General features: G+C 42.3%; 1 protein-coding gene across 3 annotated transcripts in view; it reads right to left on the bottom strand.

Annotated features, from left to right (window-relative positions):
* Window positions 1–20361, bottom strand: part of LOC116943153 (fasciculation and elongation protein zeta-2-like) — a 33607-nt gene extending 13246 nt beyond the window's left edge. For 2 of the 3 annotated variants that reach the window (XM_032955739.2, XM_032955738.2), the window contains exons 1-5: window positions 19687–20360; window positions 10375–10483; window positions 6088–6207; window positions 1023–1179; window positions 336–604 (exon numbers count right to left, since the gene is read on the bottom strand). In XM_032955739.2, the coding sequence (XP_032811630.2) occupies window positions 336–604; window positions 1023–1179; window positions 6088–6207; window positions 10375–10483; window positions 19687–20108 (1077 nt within the window). In that variant the 5' untranslated portion in view covers window positions 20109–20360. Of the gene's footprint in view, window positions 1–335; window positions 605–1022; window positions 1180–6087; window positions 6208–10374; window positions 10484–19686 lie in introns of all 3 variants that reach the window. The other variant, XM_032955740.2, reaches the window with a different exon arrangement.
* Window positions 20362–21644: the final 1283 nt, after the last annotated feature.

Here is a 21644-nt window from a genome sequence, read left to right as displayed (position 1 = left end):
TCGCCCTACTGTAGCATGGGTGCCACGATAGCGAGATGTTAACTACCTTGCCTGGTATACAGGAAGGAAGTCATGGGTTCAATCCCGACCTCGACACCCGTATATTTGGAGTTTGCACGTTCTCCCCGTGATCGTGTGGATTTTTCTCCGAGTCCTCCAGTTTTCCCTCCACATTTAGAAACACGCGCTTAAGAGTATTTGACTATTATAAATTTCCACGTGATAAGCCGCTTCTGTTGGGTATGATGTGGCCAGGTCGCTTCTGAGAAAGAGCTATATAGCTCAGTGGGCCTTACCTGGTAAAATAAAAAGTTAGAGTTAGTAAAAAAGCTCACTGTGCCAGGCGCAATGGTCCCCTTGTCACGGCGGTGGCTTGGCGAGGCACCATTGCTTCTCCTCTTCTTCTTCATGATGTCTCGGAACTCCTTCTGCTTGTTCTGCACCTCCACCAGGGCGGCGATGAAGCTATTCTTCACCTCCTTCTCGAACTCGAGCTCGTCCCTCAGTGCAAGCTGCTGGATGAGTTCCTCAGAAAACGTGCGAACCGCTGTCTCCATGTCCTCCAGCATCTCCATGAGCCGGGCCACGGACAGGCCCTTAAGCGCTGTCAATGGTCAATGGGCATATGTTAGTACTCCGCAGGCACAAGATGTATGAAGAAAAAAAGGACTGTCTTAAGTCATGGTGATGTTACGACTGATAAATGGTTGAGTTCTGCATAAATGTGCCAATGCTCTATTGAACACGTGCTTCCAAAGCACACTTAGTGAGCATATTCATGACACGGCTCGACAACAGCTGAAGTCCATCACAATGTGAATCAGTTGTGAAAACAATGTATGAGCAGAAACTTATTACAGCTGGTACAGTACATGCGATAGAAGTGGAGCTTAATATATATAGTACTATGCCTTAGCATCCCAAGCACCGACCGATACACTACAACCCAGTGCTATATAAACTGTGTATCTGGAAATAAAGAACGAACGATGGGGTCGAGTGAGCCACTGGTTAAAACTCACCGTCAGCCGGCGCACCCTTATCAGACACGGGAGACTGCTTGAGAGCTGCCACCTCCAGGGAGAGCAGTGAGAGGCGGTCGGACTGGCCTGGTGTAAGCACACCCTCTGGCTCTGGGTCTGGTGACTCCTGCATCATCTCCTCCAGCTCCTCAATCACCTGCCACAGAAGACGGCGCGCGTTGAACGAAATCCACCATAATTGGAGTGCTGTCAAAGTGTACGTGGGCCGGTCACAGTGTCACAAGAGACCGGGGCCTTGCTGCTACTCCATTCCCCAAACACGTGGGTTGGTGGTTCGTGAGGATGGATGGTGGTGATTGTGTGGGGTGTCTAGATGGTGAGACAGGCTGGTTCCTCTGTTTTGTGGCGTTGCTGGACCTTTCCTCGGACTCTTTACTGATACTCGGGTCGTTGGCTGGTTTCGTGCCCTGGTATGTACATGTGTGTCATCAACTGCCCCTCCTTGTAATGTCCTTCATTTGTTGTTGTTTCACGTCTATTATATCTATTTCCCCTCGATCTTTTCCCCTTTTTTTTATCCCTGTCATGGCCGTCCATGTACTTTCCGTGGTTTCTGTGTTTTGTAAGAACCATCGAAATGCCACAGCATTTAAGCGCCCTATGAATGCGACCCTTTATCTTTAAAAAGCACGATTAATCCACGAACAGATGGCAACGTTCCACCCCTACTCAAAATGGAGCACGCCGGTTGCTACAAATTATACAAACTTGGTGAGTCTAGTAGGTTTGTCAACAAAAAGTGAGCCCCCAAACAGATGAATTATTCTTCATATGGCTCGAGTCCTTCACTAGCAGGCTAAGGTATGCAAGTTATTCCATCATCCCAGGCTACCTGGCGATCTGTGAAAATAAATGTACCGCAGCGCATCACTAAAATTGGGGTGGAGGGTAAGTAAAGACTGTCACCCAAGCACACATCATGTTTGCCTGTTTAACATTTGAATGCTCTCCGTGTGTAGATTCGGCAATACGTAAGCATATGGGTGATTCACGGTAATAGAATTGCAAAATAAATGTTGGCACAATTGATACCACGAGGGATTTTAGCCCTTTTGTGTCTTACTTATGCATCACATCAACCCATCCCGTAAACACATTTAGAAACGATAAAAGCCTAAATGACGCGACGTTAAATAATAATTATTAGGTTATTTGTCTCGTGCATTCATTTCATTACCAGACAAGCAACCATATGTTATTTGCAAGAGTTAAAAAGGGTTTATTTGCTTAAGCTTTTATCCCCACTCCACAACAGGCCCATTTTCTGGCACATTCATAGGCAAGTGAGCCATCATCGTATGCAAGACACATGTAGCATGGGGGGGGGGGGGATTTCGTCAGGCAACAGCTGTTGTCATTGGCACACCACTAGGTGCTCAGCGATGACTAAAGTAGAAATGGATTTGCCACCGTACAGCCATTGGTGTCCACATTGTCAAGCATGAGCTGCAGCTTAGCAGAAAAGGAGGGTGAATTTCACATTTGCACATATCGCTTGCAAAGTGTGGTAATGGCCCTGTCTCATGCAAGAACGTTGCCATTTAAAGTCGAGTGGAAAATCTAAAACAAGCCCCTCTTGTGATAGCTCCCAGTGGTAATACACTGGAGTAATCATAGCCCCTGCTTACGTTTTCAATATTAAAATCAGTTCGTAGTTCATTAAGAAGAACTTGTAATTAAATGTATGCTCTTATGGGTATTGGGGCATTCTCGCCAATGACACGCTTGCTGCTGCTGAAGCGAACGCAGCAATTCATCTGGCTTCTCATTTAATCTGGCTTCTCAATTCTCAATTCATCTGGCTTCTCATTAACATTTCACCGCAGCAGCAAAAAATGCTGGAAACCATGGAAACTCGGATATTTACATTCACTTAACATCACCTAATAAATGCATTTAAGTCATTAGTATGTACATTTGAACAGACTAGGAAATGTTAATTCATAGCGTTTGTATGGCAACATCATTTGAGACAGCAAGATTTACAAAACCGTCATTTTTGGTATTATTCTCTTAAAGCCCTCTGGAAGGGTTGGGGGGGGGGGCGCCACATCTGGACTCCAACTCTTGGTGAGCTGATGAAATTCAATTTTATAAGCAGGAGTGGAGCCTTGCTCCTGGGGTGCCCCCCTTTAACATTTAATCAGTATTGCTGCTGCTCCCATGAAAAAAAGACTGCAAAAGGCACAGGCAGTGAATATAGGTCACGGATGTGCACCCACTTGGTAAAGGATTTGAATGGGGAGGATAATGACTTACACACGTGACCAAGCGTTAACAAGTCCTCCGTACCCGAGTGCGCTCCAAATAAAATCGCGGCACAGGGCAAACGGACACATGATGTACATCTGCATGAATGATGATGTTCTGTGCAGAACTTGTCAGACAAGACAGGAGAGTCCAGGGCTGAAGCAATCACAAGGGCCACAAGCAACAGCTGTTATAACATTTTCAACAAATTTACCTTATGGCGGGACCCCGGGGTCCCATAAGCCGCCGGCTCTCGCATGAACTGCGTTGCGACGTCATTTTATGTCTGTTAAAGGCGAACGACACGACGATCTATTCCTCTCGGCGAGCTCTACACGATGCGCTAATCGAAGTTTCAAAGTTTTGTTTCTTCTGCACGCCACGACAACAGAATGATCCGCGCCAGGTGGGTCGCGGCGTTTGTGCACGGTGGGACGGAGTCGCTAAAAATAAATTACGATTTTGACTTGCGTTTATTCGGGACCCCGGAGTCCCGCCATAAGATTCAAATAAAAGAGCATGTTCTTTTATTGAGTATCTGCAAATCTAAATGTTTCTAGTCAGTTGCCTACGCTTCATGAGTTATCTTGAAAAATACGTCTTCATGTATTTTTTCTTATGTTCAACAGCAATCTTTAAATCATTTGTGACCAAATGCTATATATTCATATATATACAGAAAACTTGCTTCACATTAGCCACTTGAATTTATACTACTGGATTCGCAGCCATAGTAATGATGAACAATAATACTCCTTGTTCATTCACAAGAATCTCACTCAGTCTTAAAACTCTTTTTCATGAAATCCCATTCACAGTTTGCAATTGCATTGGGTTGCAATTCGGATCCAGTTCTGGGACAAAGGGCCACACAAACTCCAACAAAACTCAGTCCATGACAAATTACTTCTGCCGGACGATGCTCAGCCCCAATTTTACTCAATTGAGCTCACCCATGGAAACCTCACCGTAACCCAAACACCCACTGCCATATGGCAGAGTGTCTATCGATCTAACCTCTCATGTGCAGTGCATGTTTAGTCAATACACAAGAAATCACTTAGGCATGGCTTCCTACATCACAACACTAACCATTGCCTGCCCGCGAAGCACAAACCATGCTTTTTCTACTCTCTCAGGCCACCTTAGTTGAACACCACTGTACACGATACATGCAAGCAGCTGGCAACCATCCGTCACACATCAACATATGTGAATCACAGTGCACAGCATGCATGTCAGAAAATACCCTACAATTTGATAGCCCTTGGTAAACAAAGCCTCATCTTATGAGCCCATGTTCAAGCACAAAGCCCTAGTGTACAGGGGAACTTGACGTGACCCAGCCACAAACTCAATCAATGCAATCGAATGTGGGCACACAAGAATACATCGCTTGAACCGACTGTCATTGAATTCCATCCACCGTGCCCTAATTATGGCAGTGTGTGATAAAAGAGCCAAACTAAGCGTCGTTTATCTCATGTTGCTGTAAGCATTTAAAGCGGGTAAAGTCCATGCAACTAAGGGACACTTAATCAGAAAAATAATGTACCAGCTCAAACGATATTTTTTTAGATGTGCAGCTAAACATAATTGCCTAATAAGATGCCGAACATAAATATAAAGGAAATATATATATAAAAAAATACAAAATGGTTAAATCTATGCACAATTGAACCTTGCACAAATCCAACTAATTCAATTCACTGTGAAGATAATAAAATAATCTTAGTTAACACGACAAAAACATTAATGTGTTTTAGACATCTTCCACACGTCGTATTACAGTTTAAAATGGAATGTAACTTTTGAAATTGCAAAATACATACTTTGTTAGTATAGTGTTAGGCCTTGATCAGTGATAGGTGTCACAGACCTATACGCTTGCATGCATGCAAATGCGTATTCCCAACAATTGTTATTTATGTGTCTAAATAGAGGGGCATTTCAAGACTGTCCAAGACAACTGTATAACTATGCACAGTAAATTATACACAAAACCTTCAAAAACATAATGGATCACCACAGTAAATATGGCTAAAACGTTCCCTTTAAATAATTAACAAAACACGGCTCTTATGCAATCTACATCTTGAGTTCATATACACGACACGAGGGTAAATATTAACTGAACCTTAGATTACGAGGTATGTGTACGCTGTTATGCTATATAGCTCTCCAATGTGCTTTCTGGATGTATGCATGTAGATCTTCATTCTCAACGTACATAGCCAAGTATGCTAATCGGAGATGTGGATGTGCCGTGCAATATTCTGAAAGATATCTGACGTTTCAACCGACATGCTTCAGTCGCTGATGCTCCCAGCGCGGGCAGCGAAACATTGGACATCCAGTTAATTAATACCTGGCACAACCTGGACACACATCAGAGAACTGTAGGTTTCACTTGTATTGAAACTAGGCAATTTTTTATTTTACCAGGTAAGGCCTACTGAGCTATATAGCTCTTAGTCAGAAGCGACTTGGACACAAATGATAGCCCAATGAGGTAGCTTATCATGTGGAAATTTATAGCAGCCAAATACTCTAAACACGTGTTTCTAAATGTAGAGGAAAAAACGGACCCAAAGAAAAAATCCACACGACCACGGATAAAACATGTAAACTCCAAATATACGGCCGTCAGGGTTGGGATTGAACCCACGTCCTCCTGCATACCTGGAAAGGTAGTTTACATATTGCCACAGCAGGTTTGACCCAAGCACGTGGTTGCCAACGTCCACAGCGACGGCTCGATGGAGTTGTTTGCGCCCACGGAGAGCGGCTATACCTGCTCGGCGGTGAAGAGCGGCTCCTCTGGCTGCATGCAGGACACGATGATGGAGTGCATGTCCAACTGATCGCGTAGCTCCTCGTCGTCGGAGAGATCCAGGTTAACACCCTCCTTCTCCTGCGAGCAGATGTCGCCGTGGAGGGTCACACCACCGCCGAGACAGCCAGTCCAGTCCAACAAAACAGCCTACTCATAATCTTTATGAAACTCGGAAGTGCTGTCTTTCCCAACTGTTAAATGAGTAAAAAGAATGAAGGTGCAATGGTGTAAAGAAATGCTCAAGTCATTGCTGATAGAAGGGATTCTGCTAAAGGGAGCCCTTCTCTAGGGTATTTTAGTCTACTCCTGCCCACTGATTAGAAGTCTGGGAAGAGGTGGCAGTACCCACACTTCACCCCCCTATACGCGATCTGCCAATTAACTCGCTGTGGTACACGTATTTATACTGCTGGGTAGACAGAGGTGAAGTGGGAGATTTAAGAAAAGGTCAGGGTAAGTTAAATTAAAACTTCCACATTGACTGAGTTTAAGGCATTCATTCTGTATTCTCAAGGAATTATAGACAATGTATTTGTGAGTATAGCCGCGAAGGGCGTGGCTGAGAGAGTATACCTAAGCATCTAAATCACTGCTGCCATTATATTTGTTATTTTAAATTTTCTGAACAGCAGGAGGTTGTTTTTTATTCAACCAACCTACAAACCAGGTTCAGGCAATAATTATTTGCGAGTTTTACAATAATTAAACGGTGTCTAGAGCTATAGCCATCTTATTGTGAGACAATGTGTTAAAATTACATTATAGAATCAACATATTGTACAAGCAGATGTGTTTCTAAACAAATGTACAACGTAACATTGGCAAATGAAAGGAATGTGGATTTTCGTGAATGTTTAAAAATTTTCACGTTGCGAGTTATACATTTTTCCATGTGGTTCGCTTTCCCGCTTGGTATACAGTGTGCACAATAACAGCGGCAGCCTCGTCTGCACGAATTAATCCGCACAGCAGGAACCATAGCCCGGCAACACAAGACGACTTGCAGAACGTTAAATATTCACACAATCAGATGCTCTACATATTTACGACGACAAAGCAAACAACGAGCCGAAGCTGCGAACAATGAATAACATTAAAGCTAAGTGAGCCTGCACCGAAAGATAATTGCCTATCCAGAGCCATTTGACTGGTAAATTTCAACAGGCCAAGGTTTCAAAGCAAAAGCCATAAATAGACCAATGTTAAGGGGAAAAACCCACTGCAAGTGTGAAGGCAATCCCTGTTGGACAAGGAACACAGCGTTACTCACATACCCTGCATTCAGCATGGATGTTGTAATCGTCAATGCTTGTTTGAAACGTGTATGGCCCCTTATGAGTCAGAGTTTACGCGAACGACCTTTGAAACACCGAAATGCAATGCTGTAAAATGCACGGTGTCGTTTAAAAGCATGTTTAGCCCTTCGAATGGCGGCACTGGAATGAACAGACGTGTTGGATGAGAGGCGACCGCGTGAAAGAACCTAGGCGGGACGGCACCCACGCTCTTCGTTAAATGTAGCATCTTCGTGCTATTGACCAACTCTTTACAGTAAAGCCAACAATTGATTTACACGGCTTGTAAATTGTACAGAGTGAATATAAAGGAGGGCCTTGTGCATTTAAAATGAAAACAATAACAAGCTCACATTAGCACGTACTTATGAATTAGCCATGTGCCACTGCTGCAAATCCAATATTTTTGTTCCATATATTATGACCATGCATGCGGGCACTGAACTAATTACTGAGTTGTGCTTTCTTTTCCCATTAGCCCATAGTTTGCTCATGCAGACAGCGCACTGCTCTAATGGGCTGCAGTCACCGCATGCTCTTCCTTGGGGTCACAGGAGAAAAACCATCATGCGCAGATTATCTTCCTCCAGCATGCGGCTTGCGTGTCAGAACGCATGCATGACCATGTTGAATGGTGTTAACCACGAGGCAAAGTTTACTTAAGATCCCCCAGCGAAATATCCAATTTGCAAGTGAAACAAGTTAAACTCTTATTCTTAGTTTTTTCGGTAAAGTCACGTTGAAGGGAAACAACAAAATAATAAAATATATATAAAACAATAAAAAATTCTCACGACGGTTCGACCATAACTCAAATGGTCGAAACGTCGTGAGAATTTTTTATTGTTTTATATATATTTTATTATTTTGTTGTTTCCCTTCAACGTGACTTTACCGAAAAAACTAAGAATATGAATTACTGCAGTCACGAAAGCTTTAAATCAAAAGTTAAACTCTTAAAAAGGATTTCCAGAGGGTCTCCAACACCGCAAACACCTCCTTTCCAACTGACATCACATGTGGCATCCTGGTGTGTAACTGACAATTATTTTCTCAAGTCATAAGTTGAGAAATACTAGTGCTAAGATCCACACTATTGAAGCAGATGGACACTTTGTATTTTGCTTCACATTACTGGATTGAAAGGCGAGATGTGCGGTAACTAATCAGACAGAAAATCACAAGTGAATCTCTTGAGCAGTGCGGCATCAAGCTTCTGTATTCTGGCAATGACAATGTACAATGCCTTCATGTTGGATTATCGCTTTCAGAATGTCAACTCTTACTCGCATCAAGTTTCGGTGATCGTATCGACATAAGTGAAGTGGCAGCCCACTTTGAAATTATATTTCCTATCTCGCTTTCTTGGCACAAATCATAAAAAATAAAATAATAATAATGTTGGACGCTGTAGAAGCCAAAAAAATAAAATACTTATTTTCAAGTTACAGAAAAATGCAAAAATGTGTGCAATGCTCATTAATATGAATAATTAGATCTACATTAAATGCAAATAGGTTTTTTTAAACTTGTGCTGGGAAAAAAAATAACATTTACATATTGAACCATATACTGTATTGGTAGCCAAGGAGCAATAGCTTAACCGCTTTTTTCCCCCTTTGCAATACAAGTGCTCTTGGTTGTGTAAACAGAGCCCCTCGCATCACTTGTGACCCGTGAAGAGCGTTAAGGGCTATCAATTTAATGACTGCTCAGGAAATGCAGGCACTCATCACAAATGTGCAGTTGTAACAGCCGTGCCAAAAAGCTTTTAATCCGTCATCTGTCACCTCCTAGACATTTTACCTGCAGGACAGCAGCATCCACCCCCCCTCCCCCCCAATCAAACGAGGCTACACATCGTAACGCTACTCACTTTGGGGGCAACTTCATTGCTCCCCAGCTGCTACACCAATCACGCGACAGTATCCGGTTGGTGCGGGCAACGCAGTTTCATACGCGCTAGGCTCTAATCAGGGCGTATGAGACAAGACGGTGGAGGTGCCAAAATAATATAAAAACAGGCAGGGCAGTGGTCTGAAATGTTGGTTTTGGTGTTCATGTGAATTAAGTTTATATATATAAAATAGGTTTTAGATTGCAATAGTGATTGGGAATCGTGTAACCTAACCCAGAGAGCTCACAGGTCAGTGCTGAGTTTGAACTGTTGAGATTCTAAGTTTGGATCATGGTTTTAGTTGCATGTGATTGAACTGGGATCTCAAGTTCAATGAGATGATGGTCTACACTAATAACTGCACACAAAAAACGAACAACATTTTGGTTTGTCAGTTAAATTGAAACTATCGGGTGGACTGTCATGTGACAATCTCTCAGTGTGTGGGAAGTGTGCTTCCCCCCTCCTCTTGTGAAAAGGATGAAAAGGAAACTGCAATATTTATCAACGGAAGCATTGTTGTAGGACATGATACAAATAGCAGAAATTAAATTAGGGCAGGAAAGAGAAAAAAATATATTTCAAATGGTGGTGTTGCTTACAAATTAAATCAGATTGGAATTATAGGTTGACAATGATATAAGAAAAGTAATTACTTGAAAATGTATCACTGTAGGGTGAAGTTATGTTCAACATAAAAAGTATTCACTCTTATAATTATTACATGTCTTGGTCTACAATATGCCTTCGACACAAACAGTGCAGTCTTAAAGGATGGCATCGTATTGTCAGCTACCATCTTATTTTGATATGGATTAAGCTTAACGTTAATGTGGTCTAGCAATCCAAAAGAAAACCCATTTTATGATAGATTTCCCCCCCGTGTCACTATATATGTCCAAACAAGTGGCAACATGGGGAATAAAAGTGCAATCAATGCAAAACATAACTAAATTGATGCCGGCTGAATACTCCATACATAAAACATTGCTTGCAATCGTTACTGTTCCAGATTATTGGGAGGCCGTATATCGTTGATCCTCAGCGTTTCACCTTCTTCTGGTTGAGGTTGAGAGTTGGCAAATAAAGTGTCCTTGTGTGAGAGCTGTTCCAGTCCACGGGCATGACGTTCCCGTAGTTGTCCGTCACCTTGTTCCACAGCCTGCATCGCCGTGAACAACGCACAAAGCACTCCATTAAAACAAAGGCATCTATACTGAATATATGAATATAGCCGCTACAGATCTCGGAGAGGTTTAACCGTATCCTAAATACACCCTACAATACTTAAAATTAGATTTGTATTGATTTTAAACAGTCACATTACAGTTTGAATATAGTTTTTCTTCAAGTGGTTAAGATGAATTTTGATTTAAAGCTTTCGTGACTGCAGTAATTCATATTCTTAGTTCTTTCGGTAAAGTCACGTGATAATTTTTATTGTTTTATATATATTTTATTATTTTATTGTTTCCCTTCAACGTGACTTTACCGAAAGAACTAAGATTATGGTTAAGATGAAGGCAGATAAAAACCGTGCCCACAGCCTGTAGATCAAATGACCAAATGGACTGTGTTTACAAATGCTTTTAATCAGTTAATGGTTTTTGCCAGCAGTCAGTGAAAGCCTATGCTGATTCATGGACACTTTTTAACATGTAAATAAATAGCAAATGTTAGGCACTTGACAAAGCATCACATTATGGGTTCAATTTAGGTAATACAAGAACACCTTGTGCCAATGCTTTTTGCTGCACTGCTTTGCGAATATCTGTCTGTCATGAGGTGTAGGTCTCACTGCTTGGTTCTGCATCTTTCAAAACAAAAACAATGAATGTCGCTGCATTAAAAAGATATATTTGTCCTTCATGCCAATGTATTCCCATTGTGCTATCCGTGCCATGCCACAAGACAAAGAATTCAATCCCACAGAGCAGTGTGAACCGTGTGCCAGAACACAGGCTGTGGGAGAGATGTTCCACAGAATCTCTTCCAAAAAAGAATCTTCAAAATGGCCTTTTTATCCTTTGCACATTGGCTGTACGGCTTCCATTGTGCTCCGAAATGAGATTGTTAGTTGCAAAAACGGTATGCTGTATCTCATTCTAAATGCAGGAAGTGATTGAAATTAGAAAACCATTACATATATTAAAATAATGCCATCCAATAATTGGTGACCAGGCTCAGACCATCAACTTTCTATACAAGAAAACCTGGTTTTAAACACAAACAGCTGTGTGGATTTGAACCCTGGATATCATCCACGCTGGCTGAGTGCCGTGACCGCTAAGCCACACAGCCACCTTGGGCTGCACTCTATAATATGTCTAGAGCTATATAATACTGAACAAGCAAAGCTGCCCAAGAGTGTCATAAAACAATTCATTCTGGAAAATATGTAAAAGCATGTCCCCGCACCAGGTAAAAACAATAACGCATTCAGGAAAGCATTGTTCTAGCAGCGATGTACAGTACGTAACTATGTCTGGTCCATATTATTGTTTACGTGTATGCTTTATTACATATTAATAGCACAATGTCAAAACGCTGGAGTAATTTTCAACTGCAGACAAGGCTGACAATCTGCCAGCCATGCAAGGCTCTAGGGCCTGACATGCATATCGCATTTGCATTGCCAGCACACACAAATACACACCACTGATCTTCACTGAAAAATACGCTTCATGGGGACAATGTCATTGATGCAGGAAATTCACTTTGAAAATGTGACCAGCATATGTAGCAATCAGGCATGTTTTTAGATGACAATTAAAAGTCCAGGAATTAAAAGCCTTAAAAAACTAATTCATTACACAGCAGTACCAGTCAATCAATCCTAGCTTGCCCCCACACCCTTCTCTGAAAAAAAACGAATGACAAAAATTAATGACCCCATATATTATAATTGCCGAGGTATTACACTACACTGTATAAGCAAGTCCCTGCTCTTTCAGATTGCGGCTGGCATGGCAGCAGGGCAGATGAGTGTGACCCATCAGCTTCACGCAGGGTTTAATTCCCGGACCGTGATTAAACAATCCCCCTAACCTTGTTATGCATGCCCACTTACTGTGCAGCTCCGATAAACTGCATTACAGCACACCGCACAATAGCTGCCTAAGTCATCAGAACGGCCACTTCCAACAGAAAAAAGCACATAAAAGATCCCCCCATAGCCTAAATAGACTATTGGAGAAAATGTTCCTCGCAGGCACCCAGACCTGACGTCGTGATTGTGTAATTCTAAAAAAAAATGCATTCATGATGTCTTTGTAATTTCACCTAATAAAGTAGCTGTAATTGTAATAAAAGGACAAGACATCTGCAAGCACATATTACAGCTAGAACAATGCGTGAGGGTTTGATGTGGTGTGGTGGCAATCATGTCGACAGATTGTCTCCCCCAGTTGCTGATTGTTTACACACTGCAGCAGGTACTACTAATTCATGTCAGTCAACATAGAGGAAGCCGAGGTTGCCTCGTCACCGATGTGAGCCGTGACTGGGACTAACTCAGGCAGCTGGGGTCATAGCGCAGTACCATAACAACGTCACCTTGGCTCCCAATGTGCACACACAATGTGCACATACATTTACAACTGCAAACACCTATAGAGCTAAAAGATGGAGTTTGATTTTTAGATGAGAAAAATACATAATCTGGTTATACTGTTGTCGAGTTCTAATTTACATTATTATTTCATGAAAGTAATGGAAAAACATTAAAATCATGCAAAAGTAATGGTGACATAACTCTTAATATACTGATGAAGTAATTTATTTTAAAAATCTAAATGTGCAAGTTACCAGCAACGCATTTAAACTGGGTGTGATGCTCATGAATAGCAGCAGTTGCATGCTAATGCATGTATGGCCACGAGGCTACAAAGAAACCCGGCACACCACAGCGCTGTGACATCTATGGGGAAATGCCACAGTTTGAAAAAGGCGAGCATTTGAGATACTGCAATGCAGCAGTGTGCCCAGCACGTGTGCGTGCAGATTGCAGTGGCTGGCAATCCCACAGAGCTGTGAAAGCTAGTTAAAAAATAAATTTGCTTAAAATTAATTGGCTTCACGCAACAAGCAGGGATGTGTAAGCACGGACTGGCGTGGCGGTCTATGTTAAGTGACACTGCAGCCTTGTGTGTGCTCATTGCAGTTTTTTCACCCTCAATCATATGTACATTAAGAGGCTTAAGAAAGTGTCTGGGCCATTAAATTGATGTATCATCAGGACACTTTTAAATTCTACGTATTTCCTGAAACAGAATTGTCTATGCCTGTGGATATGAAAATTATTGATACGTAAAGTCTTTATACAGCATAATACCGTAATTGGTAAGAAAGTAACATTTCCAAAAAACCGAATACCTGATTTTGGTTTAAGATAGCACTTAACAAATATCCATATATTTAAATTAACAACCAAAATAATGACATCTTACTAAATAGAAAATGTACTTCAGCATTATAAGAGTAATTTATTCTAGACATACATTATATCGGCTTAAATTGGTCTGATTTAGAATGCAAATCGGACCTAGCCCGAAGACCTTCTACAGCAGATCGACTCCATCCACACCAAGTGTCCAAAGCTCTTGACATGCAATGTATGGTATACTATCAAACTGCCAATCAGGCAATTCACTGCAGCTGAACAAATTATGTGCTGGGAAATTTGAAAGAAAAAAAATATCGACTTAAAGCTTTCGTGACTGCAGGAATTCATATTCTTTGGGTCTTTCGGTAAAGTCACGTAGATAGGTTCAAAGAAAATAACATCCCAACCGTTGGGAAAGAACCATCTGAAGATCCAATCAAAACCATCACCTTGCCATACATAGCAGGGGTCACCAAAAATATTTCCAAAATCATGAGCAAACACAAGATCCAGGTTCGATTTAACACAGCACATAAAATTCGTGATCTGATCCCATTTGTGAAGGATGTGATCCCTGACATGCAATATCCTGGCGTCTACAAGCTAAGCTGTGTCTGCGGCAGTAGTTACATTGGGGAAACTAAGCGACATGTCTCGGACCATGTTCGTGAACATAAGGCAGATCTGAAACATGGTAGAGCCAATACTTCGGCCGTCGATGATCAGCCCACTGGCTATCAACAAAAATTTGTTCATGAAGCCATCCATATATACACACAGACACAATTTCAACCGAGAAGATGGGCATAAACTGAGCAATCATTGGAAGGACGTGATCAACCAGTTTAAGTCATAACTGGCTGTGATGTTCCCATCCTACCACCTTCCTATGTTAATTGTTATTTCCGGCTCTCCGATTTAACATTAACAGGTTATATTTCTCACACCAACATAGCCACCTCCACGTGCCGTACCTCGACGTGGCGGCGGCTCTGCGATCTCACATTAGCATGCTAATCTCTCACATTAACATGCTAATCTCTCACATTAACATGCTAATCTCTCACATTAACATAGCCACCTCAGGGCGCTCGCCGTGGAGGCCGCTCTCCGATCTTACATTAACACGTTAATTTTTACCTGGCAGCCCTTTGACATTAGCTGCCCCACCCATGCTGCTGACACTTGGGCGCTACATAAACAGTTTGCCTTTAGAGGCCAACCCCCTTTTCCTGATGACGACCGCTGGTGTTGCGATCGAAACGTCGTAGTTATTTGTTATTTTCTTGGAACCTAACTACGTGACTTTACCGAAAGACCCAAAGCATATAAAACAAATATCGAGGCTGATTTTGCTCCAAATTGGTTAAAAAAAAACATTTTACCTAGTTAGTCACACAGGACCCCACATCCGTCACGGCATAGCCTGGGATCCACGGGCAATTACCTCGCATTTGCATCCAAGACTTGGAAAATGTTTTAACTTGACTGAACTCGCTTTGGGGGCTCATCAGTGCTGTAATTGCAATGGGTATGACGGACACCATTAATTTATTTCATTGAAAAAAATGCGGCTAAAATATCTGTGACCTGATTTTTGAGCTCCACGGAAATGAAAAACCTTTAATATTTTTTTCAAGGACAATGGCGATACAATTTGCGGTACACATTAGTTTCCCACAAAATCATTACATAAATATTTAAAACAATGATTCTAAGTGACGAACACATTTAGCAAAAATAATAAATGCATGGAAATCAAATCAATTATGTATGTAATGGGATGGTGTGGATGTTTTAGTTGTTTATTATGCTTATTGTTTAATAAAACCTTTATAGCCTCGTTAAGAGATGATGGTGTTTATTACGTTCACGTAAATATTGGGATTTTTTGTTAGTAATATAAAAATACAGGATAAGAATGTGCTTAACATGGTCAAATTCTCTATCCACATGCATTACATGAAATGTGCATGTATATATCATGTACTTTGATGGAAGCTGAACCTGCTGGGTAATGTAGCCTGTTGATAAGGCCCTTTTTGTTTGGCTGAATATGGATTCAGGGTGGTCTGTGTCATTACACCGTGTCAATGGATAACTTTGCGAAAGCAGTGCTATCTTCAATATCTCCAGACACGCAGGATTCTGGGATTGACCCTCAAGGATAACACACTTTGTGTGGGTGGGGGGGTTACTTCAAAGACATACCAGAGTTCACCTAGCCACCTTGCTAATGTTTATTTAAGGAGAAGTTTCATCTCCTAAAGCATACACAGTTTTATCTGACACATTATATAATGATCACAATTTGTTTTTATATTTAAAAAGTAGATATAACATGTAAATTAAAACGTTGGTGGTAGGTGCATATCGATTCATAATCAACGATGATCAATCCACTGCAGGTTAAAGGCTTCCCCAAGCTGTAGCCATCTCTCATGGTCGCACGATGTCCATCTAGCGCATGCGCACAAGCTGATTTCCGCATTCAATCTCCGTGATTTACGGTGACTAACACCCCAATTGTTCGAATTCTGTAGTGTATACATACTTGTCCAATCCAAATGTATGACAACCTCAGCGTGCTGTAGCATGAATACATCGTTGACAATATGCTGGAATCCAGTAGCGTGTAAGGAGTACACCATTAGCTGGCATACTATGGGGCCTAACGCTCTACTTAATGTGCATTAGAGTGAAAAATGCAGGTCAATCCACAATGCGACTGCACATGCCTCTGATCAAATTTAACATTAATGGTCATCTGAGACCAATGCACCATTGCATACACCATTTTGTGATCTAACTTTTCAAACGGAGTTGTTTCCCTTTCTGCTGAAGCAGACTTTGTATTCCGTTGCTGTAGTAACGATGATCGTAGGCATTTGAAAAGCAGCTAAGAAACGCGTTTGTATGCTTGGCGGTTAGACTTGACAGTAAATAGCACACTTGCACACCCGTGTCTTTTCCCCATCATCTCCTTTGGTTGTTAGGCAGTCAATCAGGACTTATTCAAATGCAAGTCCTGTCTACGTGGTGATTTTACAAGTCCTAATACCCACAACTGCGATAACGACAATAATACCCAAATTAGTGTTGTTAGTGGGACGGCCTCAATTGTACTGTTTAAATATGGAATAGAACATTGTACATATTTTGCACACCCATGTGTTCATACACACATCCTTGTTTACCTACATAAGCAATACACCAAGTCGCCTTTATTGATATTGTCATGGCCATGATATGCAAGCTGCTGCTCACTTATGCCACACGCTTCTTGGTGGTGCTGCAGACGTTCTTCGGAGAAGACTTTCACCTTAATTAGAAATGTCAAGGCCAGTAACATTAAGCTGGTGGTCATCATGTCATAATGGCATGACCACCACGATGAATGGGCCCCCACAACCTTGGTGCCATATTCCCTCTGTGATGATGCTGAAAATGACCTTTTAGTAATTGTGGTTGATAATTATGATGATGCTGCTAGAATAATAATGATGGTGATGATGCTAAGATGATAATTTTAGTGATACTGCTAGTGATGCTGATAATGTTTGACGCTGCTGGTGATAATCATGATGATCATGATAATTGTGCAAAAGGTGCAAATGATGCCGCTGCTGTTGAAGAATGATGTTGGGGCCCTTGCCACTTCACCTCATGCAGTTGATGACAATGCCTCGAATGGTGATTTTGATTGGCAATCAGACCCGAGTTCAATCCCAATTGTAAATGTGCAAATTGTAATGACTTGAAAGAACAATGTATTTGTATATGGAATTTCAGTTAAAATTGCTATTGTAATTGCAATGTAATTGGCTTGAGGTCTGATGACAATGCTGCTGCTTGTGATGACCACGATATTTCTGCTGATGGTAACATTACAGGGCCCGTGTAAAGGATTTCCATGCTACGGCACGATACAAGATTTATTCCCGTATTACAGTATTAAAATAGTTTTTGGTGATGATTCTGCAGCTGATGATAATGAAAATACGTATTCTTGGTTCTTTCGGTAAAGTCACGTAGAAGGGAAACAATAAAATAATAAAAATATCAAACAATACAATTCTCACGACGTTTAGACTGCAACACAAGCAATCATCATCAGGTGTGAAAACCACAACAAGAAAATGTTCTTTAAATAAAAAATGAAAATACTTGATGATAATCATGATACTGCTGCTGCGATAACACTTCCATAGGCGATGATCATGCTGTTACTGATCATTATAATGATGCTGAATGCTGATACCGATGCAGGCTGCTAACAATGCCAACACTCATGCAGGCACAATTTTGATTTAAAGCTTTCGTGACTGCAGGGATTCATATTCTTGGTTCTTTCCGTAAAGTCACGTAGAAGGGAAACAATAAAATACTAAAAATACATAAAATAAAAAACAATACAATTCTCACGACGTTTCGACTGCAACACAAGCAATCATCATCAGGTGTGAAAACCAGAACAAGAAAATATTATTTTATTGTTTCCCTTCTACGTGACTTTACCGAAAGAACCAAGAATATATATACAGGCACAATTGTTGCCGATTACGATCATGCTGCTACGGATAAGGATTTTGCTGCCGATGGTTAACCCTGACGGCAATGACAATTCCGCCGGTGATTATGTTCAAGAATGCTGCCGACACTATTTTCACCGATTCTTATCTTAATGTTGATGCAGATATTCATTGCTGTTGCTGCGCATGGGTGTTGTTGCTAATGATTCTAATGATGATGCTGTACAATCAATGGTACCGAGTTTCCTTCTGCTGCTGATGATGCTGCTGCTGATCTCAATGCACCCGATGTCAAATGAGACTGGTCGCCTCGAGATCTTACCTAGTTAAATAAATTATCATGAATGCTGCCGTTGATGACGATCCTGCTCATGCTGCTGATTATGCTAATCATGTTGATTATGTTCAATTACGTTCCTGATCATCGACGTCGCCACGCACTCGTCAAGGATGCTGCGAATGATGGTGATAATATTTAATATTGCAGCTGCTGTTAGCTGCACCTCGCTCACTTGTCGGCGTCGATGACACTAATGCTGTTATCAATGATTCTTATTATGTTTAATGGGCCAAATGATGCCTCTGATGTCCGGGGCACGGCTTTACCTGTCATCTGCTGCTGTTAATGATGGCGATATTTATTTATTTATACTGGTATTGTTAAATCTATTGCTGCTGATGTTTATTGTCAACAAGTACTTCTGATGATGATAATGACGCCGCTACTGATGTGTTTCTGAAACTTATGTTGCTCATGTTTACGATGATGCTGATGCCATTCAACCCGATGTTGTTACCCTTCCTTATTCATTGTTTTCTTGTTCGTGTTTTTGTTTTTTTTGTTTGTTGTGGTTGCACCCGATTCAAGAGCCGAATGGCTCACAGGGCTATACCAAAATAAATAAAACTGAAAACTGAATGATGCTGCCGATACGGACGCCGCTGGTGGCGTTGCTGCTAATGAGGTTTAATGTGACTGCTGATGGCTAATGATGATTCATGTTGCCGTTGTTTCTGCTTGTGTGTAATGTTGCGGATGCGGTCTACAATGATGTCCATGGTGATGATGCGGATTACGCCGCTGATGGCGATATCCCATGTTGCTGCGAGAGGATGTTGATGCTGGGTGTTGCCGATGCTGCTGCTGCCACTGATATTGTTGCGACTGCAAATTAAGCTACCGTTGATGCTACTTCAGCTGTTGAGGGTGATGATGATACTGCGGAAGATGACACTGTGTTCAATGTTGCTGCGACTGATGATGCTGTCGCTGCTACTGCTCAATTTGCTCTTGATACCGTCAATGATGCCGTGACTGATGTTGAATGTTGCTCCTGATGGTAACGATGTTGATGCTGCTGCTACCGATGATGCCGCTGCTGCTACCGATGATGTCGCTGCCACTTGTCACGATGCCGATGATCGTGACGATGCGCAAAGCACACTCACTCGTCGTCTCGGAGCCCCTCCGCCTCCCCCAGGGCTCGCACCGGGGCCAGCGCCTCGGTGGGGGCGTTGAAGTTCCTGAAGCAGGCGGTGAGCTGCTCCTCGAAGCCGCTCACCAGGTCCTCCATCGACTGGAAACTGCAGCCCATGTCTCCCGAGAAGTTGTCCAGCTCCCCCAGCTCTTCCGAGGTTGAGCAGGCCACCTTCACCACCCCGGTTCCTCCTCCTCCACCACCACCACCACACGCATCGCGACCACCACTACCATCGCCGTCGTCGTCGTCCTCGTCGGCGGCGTTGGCCGCGTTCGAGTTGAGCGAATCGTCGAGCTTGGAGGCGGCCGAGAGAGGCGGCTTGAACTCGTTAAAGTCCTGCCAGTCCTCGTCGAAGTGGGCCAGCGGCGCGGCCATGTTCGCGCCTCTCATCACTGTCTCTCTCTCCTCCTTCGGTCTCCGTCTCCTCCTCCAGTGTCTGCCTCCTCCTCCGGTGTCCGGCCTCTTGTTGTCTCCCGCCTCTCGTTGTCTCCCGCCTCCTCAGCCGCCTCAGCCTCCTCCTCCTCCTCGCCTCTTGTTGTCTCCCGCCTCCTCAGCCTCCTCCTCCTCCTCGCCTCTGCAATTGGAGCGGCTCGGGACGCGCAGATTTCCCAGCACGCACAAAAGCGCGGCACCGCCCCGTGTGGAGGGCGTCGATCACGTGCTGCGTCTAGAGCCAATTGGCGCGCGACTCGCGTGGCGGTGGCCGCTTATGTGAACTGGGAAAGAAAACAGAAGTGGGGGCGGGTTGGGGTGGAAATGGGGGGGGCGGGGGGGGGTGTTTCTCGCGCATGCGCACTGAGTGTAAGTGGGACGGCAGGGCGAGCGCAGTCACGTGACGCGGGCATGAGGTTGATCAACTGAGATTAATTGAGATTAATTTAAACAACAAAAATTTTGAAAATAATTATCACGGTTTTTTTTCTTCAGAGGAGGACCTACAAGTAAATAGAGCTACTTTACTGTTTCAGTTTGAACTTGAACGACAAATTAAATGTGGATTAAAATGTTGTTCAGTGTTCACAACTTCTGGGTTCTTTCGGTAAAGGCACGTAGAATGGAGATAAAATAATAAAAATAATATAAACAGAATAAAATTTTCACGACGTTTCGGCCACAACACAAGTAGCCTTCCTCAGGTGAAGAAACAGGACTGTCCGGAAGACAGCGCTTGAGTGAACCCTTTAGACTATAAAATATTAGACTTGTAGTATTACACTATGTATTATTCTACTAACCCTTCTGTATACCACACTGCTGTATATTCACTATACAATTACGGTACTATATATTGCCTTATGAATTATGTTAAATATTACACTGTTATCCTATTTATTATTATACAAAATGCTATAAACTATACTATTGACCGTCGTGTGAAAGGTACTAAGAGGCAGTGCCAGCAAATGGACTGCGGTCTGAAAGTCACCGTAAAATACAATCAATCAAGAACCGAAATGGTTTATAACGTCTTTCCAATGGTTACTAAGTCGGAATCCATCTTCTCGGTTGAAATTGTCTCTGTGTTTGTTTATGTGGATAGCCTCATGAACGAATCTCTCATGGTAGCCGGATGGCTTGCAGAGAGTCCATTCGCTGGCACTGCCTCTTAGTACCTTTCACACGACGGTCAATAGTATAGCTTATAGCATTTTGTATAATAAATAGTATAACAGTGTAATGTTTAACAAAATTCATAAGGCAATGTGTTTACAACTCATGGGGGCCACTCCACCACCACTCCAGTGAAGGTTCTCCAAAAATCCGGCGAAATGTTGGCGTTGTGGTGGTCTGGGGCATGGAGACCGAATGAATTTATATTATATTCTTAGCTCTTTCGGTAAAGTCACGTTGAAGGGAAACAATAAAATAATAAAATCTATATAAAACAATAAAAATTCTGCGATTATCTTTTCTTGTTACATGCAC

The sequence above is a fragment of the Petromyzon marinus genome, chromosome 17 (assembly GCF_048934315.1).
Source record: "Petromyzon marinus isolate PM22_M1 ecotype Great Lakes invasive population chromosome 17, UKy_Petmar_22M1.pri1.0, whole genome shotgun sequence".
Classification (NCBI taxonomy): Eukaryota; Metazoa; Chordata; class Hyperoartia; order Petromyzontiformes; family Petromyzontidae; genus Petromyzon; species Petromyzon marinus.
The sequence above is the reverse complement of the archived record's forward strand: the minus strand, read 5'-3'. Positions and strand labels throughout refer to the sequence as shown.